Source organism: Sebastes umbrosus, chromosome 9 (genome assembly GCF_015220745.1).
Source record: "Sebastes umbrosus isolate fSebUmb1 chromosome 9, fSebUmb1.pri, whole genome shotgun sequence".
NCBI lineage: Eukaryota > Metazoa > Chordata > Actinopteri > Perciformes > Sebastidae > Sebastes > Sebastes umbrosus.
In genome coordinates, this window is record NC_051277.1 from 11,178,914 (window position 1) to 11,189,253 (window position 10,340).

The following is a 10,340-nucleotide window of genomic DNA, read 5'->3' on the forward strand; positions in this document are numbered from 1 at the left end:
AGGAGCAGAGTGCAGCAGAGACTCCGGTCCTGGAGACCGAAGCTACGGTCTACCCCACTACTACTACGACCGCCGCCAACACTGCAAGATGGGCTTCATTAGATACAACCAAGAAGTTTTGGTGCTTCCGTGTAGTTTGTGTTGGAGTCTGAACAGCGTAGCCACAGCGCATGGGACACCGACACGGTAGATTTATACGTGTAAAAAGTTACAAACAGTCCCTTTAACGTGTCAATGATTAATTAAATGTAAATGAGGGAAGAGTGCGGGGCCCCACAGCCCTCTCCTGTACAGAGGCCCCGTAATCCTTACCAATGCCCCTGCTGCACTGAATCACTCACTTTCGTGCCACAGTGGGCTTCAAAATCAGATTTCTAAGCCTTTTACGTAAACCTGCAAAAGCTGTGACTGCATTCCACCAACATGCAACAGATAATCAGCCAGTCATCACTGTTTTTTGAAGGCTGACAAGCTGACAGACAGCCCACTGCAGGATGACAAAGTCAAATTGCAACGGGGGCAGGCAAGTGTCGTGATTGAAATTCTCCCAGAACAAAACCTCGCTTGTGTGATTATTGTTCGCCAGGCTTGCAATGAGAGGCAAAAATCCATTCCACATGATGCATTCATTGTTTTCTGCCAAAACACGCACCAGGCCCCACAGCAGCCACACAGCTACTGTATAATGGTCCTACACCAAAAAAACAACTGAAAGCCTGCTGCAACATAGAGGAGGGTCTAGTACAACTATGTGCAGCATCCTATATACAGATCAAGGATGTCACTTTCTATTTTGAGGGTAATAAGGTAGTTTATTAACTCAGTATTGGGATTCAGATGCAAGTTATTATAGAAATGCAATATTGCATAAGACTAAAATACAAATAAATTCAACATTTATGCCATTATTGAACAAAAGGCACACTGTAAAGCCACCACAGGAACTTTACAGGGATACAGTGGGGAAGACTTGAGTGAAATGATTGCAGTTTGAGTCACCTTTCAACAGGTGACGAAGCAATAAAATCAAACTGCAGCGTTTAAAGGAGAAGGCAGCTGCAGATCCAGGCTGCAAACCAGTAACTAAGGGCCACACAATGACAACAAAAACACCTGCGTGAAAGGGGAAGTAAAGTGTTGAGGAGTTCAAACAGTATTCTAGTGCTCAGTGACTCACCTCTATCCATGTCTGCGCCTCCTGGAACGCGGAGTCTGCGGCCGACGCGCTCACAGGGTGATGGTGATGATGCTGATGAGACTGTCCTATATCTGCAACCGGACTTGCCATTGGCGAAGAAGAAGCACTGCTCTCCAAGTATTCAAGCTGGTAATAGGTGTGTAAAAAGCAGCTGAAGTGCCGCGTTACTCCACCCAAATTAGATGTGAATTGCCAGTTCTTTCTTCTCCTTCTTCGTTGTAGGTGTTGCAGCAGCAGCAGCAGCAGCAGCACCGGCGAGGCGAGCGAACCAGTTGCTGCTCTCCAGTATCGCTCCTGTTGGAGTCTGTGGACAGACAGTCAGAGTCAAGTCAGACAGAGTCACTCACTTCTGGGCTTCCGGTGAGACCTCTCAAAATAAAAGCTTAAATTGAAAAGCATAATTGGGGGGCATTCAAATATAACAGATAATATTTAAGTATTGCAATAGATGCAGCAACAGACACCCTTGATATACTTTAAATGCCATGTGATTTGGATCATTTCAGCATTATCTAACGTAAGCCATCTCACTGAAAACTGACTTAGTTTGTTGATTAGCTTAGATCAGGGGTCAGCAACCTTTACTATCTAAAGAGCCATTTTAGTCAAAATACAAAAAAAAAGGAAATCTGTCTGGAGCCGCAAAACATTTGAGCATTGTGATGAAGGTAACACAGTTTATAGTCTAAGTATATAGTATATAAGTCTAATGCAGTGAGGGCCGAAGAGCAAATGTACTACGGAGTATTAGGGTCACATTGAGGGAAAAAAATCTGAGATTTCCAGAATAAAGTTGTAACTTTACAAGAAAAAAGTCGTAATATTACAAGAATAATGTCATAACTTTACGAGAAAAAGTCATAATATTACGAGAATAAAGTTATAACTTTACGAGAAAAAAGTCGTAATATTACGAGAATAAAGTTATAACTTTACGAGAAAAAGTCATAATATTACGAGAATAAAGTTATAACTTTACGAGAAAAAAGTCGTAATATTACGAGAATAAAGTTATAACTTTACGAGAAAAAAAGAAAATAACGCATAAAATTACTACTTTATAATATTGACTTTATTCTCATAATACTACGACTTTTTTTCTCTTAAACTTATGACTTTATTCTCATAATATTACGACTTTTTTTCTCTTAAACTTGTGACTTTATTCTCGAAATCTCAGATTTATTTTTTTTCCCTCAATGTGGCCTTATACTTTTACATAATAAAAAAAAAGTTATTCATTTCTATTTTTAAAAGGCAACAAGGAGCCACTGGAGAGGAGCTATATGTGGCTCCAGAGCTGCAGGTTGCTGAACCTTGATCTAGACAAATTTGTGGGGAAATGGACATATTTTTAAATGTCTTATACATATAACGGTGACAAGTGTTTCTATAAGTTGTCTTTGCCACCAGTTAGCTATGTCAGACCATTTTTTCCACCCACTGGCCCACTTTTTCAATAAGCATGATAACTTATGTCATTGTTTATAACTTGTAATGTTGTTATCTGTTAAGTCTATTACTGCCCATTGGCTTCCCCTTCACCAGCCATTTATTTATGCTCTTATTTTGGTTGCAAAGCCGCTTTGCTTCCGGTAGTGATCTAGCTGTTCCTGGCTAACTTGACGCACCTGGACTGACAGGACTTGCACACCGCAGTATGATCCGCTCCAATGGCCAAAAATACACCGAGCAGCGCTGCTCCACCACCGGCCAATGAGGGCAGCAACACACTGGGGATCTCACACCCACTTTCACTATATGGGGCAACTGAGAGAGAAGAGAGTTCACTGATTTAGAGCAAAGGCTCCCAAAACAAAGGAGTCATCTCCAGTCATTGATCATTATGAGGCAATTAATAAAATGATCCTATTTAGAAAACATATTCATATTTGTCAATTAATCTGCTGTCATATCACTTCCATCAGTTTGATTCTGTTACAAATGATGGTTTCTGTGATTTGTGTTAGTAAAAAAAAAGAAAAAGAAATGTAACTAAAAATTGAGTTAAAAAAAAATAAAAATTAAGTAAAAAGTTAAGTTGACAAACCTGTACTCATGTAATGTTTTTAAATGTGTGCTTTATTGTATTTATTTATTTTTCCTGTACCCATTCCTGTTTTAATCTCTTATTTTCTCAAAAAGCCCTTCTAGGGACAGGTGTTGCAAATTAGCATCTGCTATAAGCACCATGATACTGGCATCAGATAGCTGTTTGTTGTTGTCTATGTACATTGTATTGGTCCCTATTAAATAAACCATGAAACCACCGTGTTTCCGTCCACCAGGCCTATACAAAAATATTGATAGGCAGACCTAATTAAATGGTTGACGTGAAAATCTGTATAGGTTAGGGTGGGAAAACTTTTCCCATTTTGCCCCATTTATTTGGTTTTAAAGACAAAGACAAAGACTATAAATCTCATGTTGAATTAGAAAATTCCTCTATATTTTAATGGTAAACTCAAATTCAGTTCCCTCAGTCAGTTCTATCTTAATTCTCGTTGTCAGGGCTGTTGTCAAGGCTGTTTTGGGGGACATAATATATAGTGTTATTATGATTTTTGCTTTGGAAATGCTTCAACACAGACAAATGCTCACTAGGAGGATCAAGTTTACACTTGAATCCCCCTGAAACAGAGTTTTGTAATCTATAATCAGCTATTTAAATTTGATATCTCACCAGTTTCCCACCTGTAAACATTGTGTTCGCTGGAGTGCACAACCAAGCCACATATAGCCTACCGTGGATTAAAATGAAGTGTTGTGCTGTGGTCCCTTTAAGTCTTTTTAAAGACATTTCTAACACCATTTTAAAGTGTAATACATGCCCTCTGTAGTCAATGAAATAATACAAAAAACAGCCTAAATAACAAGTCAGCATGATCAAGGAGAATTCTCAAAATGAAAGGAGACACATACATATCATTTCACTCTTTTTAAGCATTGTACAAAACAACATTGAAAGTTTGTGAAACTGTATCTGAGGTTAGACTTGTTGATGTTCTAATATCTTTGCTGACCTCTTGTGGAATAATGCAGCAGTACTAAAAAGTGTGAGGAGGAGCTTCCCAGGCAGGCATACTGTGTGTGTGTTCATGAATGATTCATTCACCACTCCTCTCTCTAGTTCCTCAGGCTTCGACTTCCTGGATACCATAAACAGTGTAGTGTGTGGGTTTCTTTCATGTGATCTTTGTCCTGACAATATCTGTTTCTATAAGAGAAAGTCATGGTTTGTTTTTCAGGAGGCCGGCTGTTTGCTTTATGCTGCTGCTCACCTTCTTGACTTGAGGAGAGACAGACAGTCTCATCTGTGTTTGACAGGACGCACTCTTAACCTGGACAAGCAGCAGGGCAGTTTGGCAAGTATTACACTTCTTCTGCAAATATGGTATTACTTCTGTTGTAAGAAATCTAAAGAAACGTCCTTGTTAAGATTTGTTTTTGTTTAAAATGTTTTGATAAGCTACTAGAATATCCAGAATCCACATTCTTCCAACTTTAAACTAAAACACCATTAACTACAATGTGACATTGTAATAAAGTTGCATATTCAGTCATTCTTAATATATTCCAAGACGCAGTAGTCTATAAATCAAGGACAGTGCCTCTAATAAAGAAGAATACGATTAAAACCTGGAGGGGTTTTGCAAAAACAAATCAACATAATATTAATTATACGTGTCCCTAAATCTTGGCAGAAAGGAATTTATCTTCCTGCTATTTTGATTTTTTGTCATGTTTAGTGTGTCACTAAAAGGTTGCTTGTGGTTGTTTATTGTCTTCAGAGCCAGTATAAATGAGGTATATTTATGGAACTACAATAATAAACATTCAGCTTGCAAAATAATGTTTTAACATAAATGCAGTCTCTGTTAATTCACCGCTACAATTTGGTAAAAATCCCATCATACCACATCACCTTAAGTGTTTACTCTCTGCAGGAGACCTATCGGTCAGAAAGGATGCAGTGTGGTGTGTTTACTATATTGACAGTTGATTGTTGTGGCAGTTGGTGGTTGGACTCTCAGGATGGTTGACTGTCTGCAGGTTTTTGTTCCAGGAGCAGATTTATTCAGTGAAAGCACTTCCTCTAGTATTTGATTGGAAGTAAAATATACAGACTCAGACTCTCATGACTTATAGTTTCCTACATTTAAAATATATAATGATTTAGGAATTGAGCCATTTTTTACAGGCTCCTGCCAGCAGAATTACCACAATGTGTCAGCAGGGGGAGCCAGAGCTCAGGGTTTTTCTATTTTTTTACTGGCTGCTTGTTAAAAAGAATGATAAATGATTCAAATCATATATTGCTTAATGCATTCCTCAATGCTATTTATTATTAAGTGATGTGTATGATTGAGTATCAAACCGGCATTTTGACAATTTGAGCTGTGCGTCCCCATTAATAGTAATAACGACTAGCCACAATAACTGGAGAAACACACACTGCACACAGTAGTGTCACAGTGTTTCCTGCAGTCATACGGTCCCCAAAATGCTAGTTAATCCAACCATTACAAACTTAAGTAGAATCAAGTGTGAAACAGTGAACATTCAACTTTTGCATGCCAACATACAGCACATTTGTATTTTTCTTTAACTTGCCTTTTAACCATAATAGAATCAGAAAATATCTTGTAATTTGTGACAAACGGCTGGCCATGGCTGCCTGCCTAAATAATCTGCTGAAAATAAAAATCAGAGCCGGGACTTAATAAGAACTGGAACAGAGAAGCAGAAATCAGAAGTAGAAATAACTCAAGTGATTTGAAGGTGACACTTTTCTCTAATCTCAAATTACCTCTCAGTCACACTCCTGAGTTCCACAAACTGATTTCAGACTCTCTTCCTGTCATCCACAGGTTTCCACTGTTCTTCTTGTCTCCTTCACAGCTTTTGAAATGTGGCTCGTGGTCGTTTCCGTTCCGCTGCTTCCTGCCCTCATCATGGTATACAGCCGTTATCGTGACAAAGTTGCTGCGCTGTGCCATCGAGCTCTGGCCTGGGCGCTGAGGCTCGTGCGAGGGAGAGTGTGTGTGAGGAGCACCCACGCCTTTGTGTTCTCCAAATGCACCCACGGCAAAGCTGACAGCGTCCTGGAGACCTTTGACCTTTACGCCGACACACACCCATCACTCTGCATTAGCCCACAGATTGGTCAGTATGCTTTAGAATCACTTTATTTACCAAGTAAGTCAAAAGTCTATGAAATCAGTGCACAGGATTTCTATTACACAGATCATTACTTTAAAATTGTTGAAAGTCTTTGTAACTTTTGAAATAAACTGCAACACTGGGAATTTTGTATTTCACTTGATCGTGTCACATCATTTTATTCTATATCATCTTAAATCCAACTTCCTAGACTGCCAGACTATTAATGTATTGAATTACCAGAAAACGTGCTATATAGTGATATCGTTATATATATCGTATCGACATCAAATGATCTATATCGTGACAAAAGATTTTGGCCATACGCCCAGCCCTAATGGTGAGTCATCATCAAGCTGATGTTTAAAGTTAAACTTACCCCTGTTCCTGTCATCTGTCTTATAGGTGAAGCATTGGATGAAGCGGTGAGGCGTGTCCGGCCCTCCCGGGTGTTGGAGCTGGGGATGCACTGTGGCTACAGTTCAGTCCGCCTGCTGCGTCTGCTGCCTCCTGCTGGCAGACTGATCACAGTGGAGCTGGACGCGCTCACAGCAGAGCTAGGGGAGGAAATCATACTGGTGGCTGGCTTCAAACACTCCCAGGTACGCCCAGGGAGGATTACCTTTTTACTTTACTTCATTCAAACACCCAATTTGACTGTTATCAGGCTATTAAATAGGCGTTATCAGTAACTGTGAAAGTGAAACTTAAAAGCAACACTTTCTAATATATTGTAAAACTGAATGAAATGTCACTTTTTGAACACAAACAAAAAGGCTTCTTTAGGTTTAGACAGTAGAACTACAACTTCTTTAGGTTTAGGCAAAAAAACAAAACAGTTAGGTTTCGGCAATAAAACTACAACTTTTTTAGGTTTAGGGAAAAACAACCCAAAAAACAGTTAGGTTTCGGCAATAAAACTACAACTTCTTTAGGTTTAGGCAACAAAAAACACTATAGTTTAGGGAAAAACATTATGTTTTGGGTTAAAAAAACTACAAACACAAAGACAACTACACATTGTTGGTTTCACACAAGATACAAACTTCAGTGTCCTGGGTGAAAACCCTGTGTTGTGTGTTCCATCCACTGTCCTCGACCTCCACCTATTGTGGAGTTTCACACTGTCTATAGTACAGCGCCTGACTTCCACTTCTGCTCCTGTCATAAATACTATGGTCGCTAGAGGTCGCTTTCATGTTCTTTTATTCTTTCTTTTGCTGATCTACCATGTGAATAGATGATAAAACCTACTAGTGGGTGTAGTAGGCCCCTATTGATCCACATCTATGGGGCTTATAGCGACTGATAACGCCTATTTAATAGCCTGACAACAGTCTAACATGCTGATTCAAATGGAAGACAAAGTGGTACCACTCTTAACAGGAAAGCAAAATTGAACTGAGAAAGTTTAACCTCTCTTCATCTGCTCTTCTGATTCTTTGCAGTTCCAGGTGTTGACATCTTGCTCAACTGAGGCTATTCCAACTTTGCGTTCATTTCTTGAGCTTAACCCAGAGACCAGTGAGGGGCTCAATCTGGTGCTGATGGACCACGACCCCCAGCAGTACCTTCCAGACCTGTTGGCTCTGGAGAGAGAGGAGCTCCTCAGCCCCTCTGGCTGCTCCGTCCTTCTGATCTACAGGAACCAAAGACATGGAGATCTCAGAGAAATCCTGGGTCACATCAGAGCCAGGCCCGACTGCTACAGCGTCAAATCAGAGCTTCAGTTTATGACAGAGATCTTTTACCAAAAGAAAAGCACACGGGTAGATAGGTGATATCAGAATCTAAAGATATGTGTGGACTATTTCAACCAACAGTGTTAAATACATTATCATCTCTAGTATTACTTGCGGGTCAAAGAATTGGAGGATAAAAAATAAAATATAAATACATTATTTGTAAAACTGTTTTTTCCCTTGCATGACTCCAGGGATTAAACAAAATACAATTTTTGTGAAGTGATGATGGGATGTAAAACAGTATTCATGCTATAAATGCTATACATTTGAAGTATCTGATGGTATTGCTGGGTATAACTGCAGAAAAGGAAAGTATGATATCACGTATATTTTATTATTTCTGTTGCCTTATCATATATGGCCCCCAAATGAGAAAAGCAAAAGGTAAGATAAGATAATCCGTTATTAGTCCCACAGTGGGGAAATTTGCAGTGTTACAGCAGCAGAGGGGACAGTGCAATAGAGCATGGTGTGCAACAAGAAGCATCAGCAAAAAAAAAAAGCAAGATGTAATAAATAAGTAAACAGTAAAAAATATAATAAGTGGACAGACTGAACAGTTGAATTCACATTATTGCACATACAATATTGATATTGCACATAAGTGTAGAGCTGCACAATCACCTCTCCTCACAACAAAAGAAACAAAGAAAACATGACTAGATGTAGAGCCCAGGATAACCACTTGATGGCGCTCTCTGCTTGTTAAAAGAAAAGAAACTCAGACATTGAGCTGGGTTTGACAAAGCAAGTCTTTAAAGAGAGATGCCACCCATTTTAAGAACTTGCATGTTATTCCTGCACTCCAGGACGCCTCAATAAACTTCAGTTTTTGTGCTTCAAACTGGAAATTGAACCATTGAATTTGTGATGTAAATGTGTCTTGATTCATTCATTCCTCTTGTGCATGTTATTTACTTTCAGATCCCATCAGTGTCAATGTTTACAATAAAAAATAAAGCATTATTGGGGAAATTGCTCCCAGTCGTTTCCCTTCCACCCCCCTCATTTTACAAACATCAGCATGCCTGCTCTAACCGACCATAATGTATTTCAGATTCAGTGTGATCCAGCATGCACTGCATGTTAAATGAGGAGCTTCACTGTTGTCCTGTGGGTAGAACTCAGACGGATTTTTACGAATTTGCCTCTAATGGCACTGCTGAGGCTTTCAGAGCAGCTGGAAAGCCATTACATGGTTTAGAGACAATTTAGTGCGGCACTTAAATAAATAATATTGGTGCAAAAACACAATTTAATTAAATGCAATATTTCCAGGAGCCTAGGGGTGGGTCTATAGTCGAGGTCATTATTGTTACACAACAGCGATGAATGCAAAATGATGCAGACTTAGAGAGCTCGCTGCAGTTAAAGAGAGACAGGTATAGAAAAAGAGAGTCAGGGGAAGTGGTGTACGTTGTCAGCTACTATAAATTAGACACAGATGTTATAATACATGGTCAGGGCTCACTGTGATCGTCTCCACAGAGCAAAACGGGTAATGGAGCTGGAAAAATTTGTCGAGCTGCATGAATACTTTATAATCTCATACATGGATCATTATTTGCACAGCAGGAGGAGTGGCGATTGCATTTGTTGAACACAGAATATAACACAGGAAAGGGTTATTGTCTGCACCCCAACTGGTGATATTACTTCTGTTATTGAGAAGTGCAGAAACATAAACAACCAACTCATGATTACTACACAAAGTTAATCTCATAATCAGTAGTACAACTTTAATTCCAAATGAAGATGTGTAGCATTTGGAAAAAAAAAGGTAACGCCCACTCTGAGGAAGTGATTGCCTGCATGAAAGTCAAAGTACTGAATATTATTATCACTAATTAGCAATCTGGAGCATTTCACTTAGAAAATAGCAACATTCAGGGTGGGCGTTATCATCTGTGAGGATTTATTTTTCATCCACTAAAAGGAGTTTTGCAATTTTGTGTTTTGAAAGAAGTCGTGTCTTGATGACAACAAAGATTCAAGTCTTTGGATTCTGTTTTCTGGCACAGTTTGTTGTCTTTGTAAATATTTACTGCAAGTTTCTGAATCAGCATATGTATACACCAGTTTTTTTGATTCATATTCCCATTTGATAAAGAAAAACAGCGTGGTATAAACGACGCAGTCGTTTTTACTAAACTTTTCTTTCTGAAATAAGATTTGCATGAGTGAAAAGAATATATTTTTGGGTTGCAGGATTTACACTCATCCCCAGCCCATAG

General features: G+C 39.1%; 2 protein-coding genes across 9 annotated transcripts in view; one reads left to right on the forward strand and one right to left on the reverse strand.

Moving 5' to 3' along the window:
* Nucleotides 1–1,475, reverse strand: part of LOC119494197 (LIM and calponin homology domains-containing protein 1-like) — a 95,657-nt gene extending 94,182 nt beyond the window's left edge. For all 7 annotated transcript variants that reach the window (XM_037779906.1, XM_037779901.1, XM_037779905.1 and 4 more), the window contains exon 1: nucleotides 1,178–1,475. In XM_037779906.1, the coding sequence (XP_037635834.1) occupies nucleotides 1,178–1,288 (111 nt within the window). In that variant the 5' untranslated portion in view covers nucleotides 1,289–1,475. The remainder of the gene's footprint in view (nucleotides 1–1,177) is intronic.
* Nucleotides 1,432–8,687, forward strand: LOC119494198 (catechol O-methyltransferase-like). 2 transcript variants are annotated; one of them, XM_037779910.1, is made up of 5 exons: nucleotides 1,432–1,558; nucleotides 4,447–4,563; nucleotides 6,070–6,364; nucleotides 6,767–6,963; nucleotides 7,810–8,687. In XM_037779910.1, the coding sequence occupies exons 3-5, from the start codon at nucleotides 6,109–6,111 to the stop codon at nucleotides 8,140–8,142; spliced, it is 786 nt and encodes a 261-aa protein (XP_037635838.1). In that variant the 5' UTR covers nucleotides 1,432–1,558; nucleotides 4,447–4,563; nucleotides 6,070–6,108; the 3' UTR covers nucleotides 8,143–8,687. The 2 variants fall into 2 exon arrangements, with proteins under 2 accessions (XP_037635838.1, XP_037635837.1); XM_037779909.1 differs by lacking the exon at nucleotides 1,432–1,558 and having other exon boundaries at nucleotides 4,267–4,563.
* Nucleotides 8,688–10,340: the final 1,653 nt, after the last annotated feature.

Bases quoted from the DNA above. Each gene is read 5' to 3' on its own strand.
- LOC119494198 (XM_037779909.1), top strand. From the start codon at position 4,297: ATGAATGATTCATTCACCACTCCTCTCTCTAGTTCCTCAGGCTTCGAC. The intron at 4,564-6,069 runs GCAAGTATTACA...TGTCATCCACAG, and splicing joins ACAAGCAGCAGGGCAGTTTG to GTTTCCACTGTTCTTCTTGT. The intron at 6,964-7,809 runs GTACGCCCAGGG...GATTCTTTGCAG, and splicing joins CTGGCTTCAAACACTCCCAG to TTCCAGGTGTTGACATCTTG.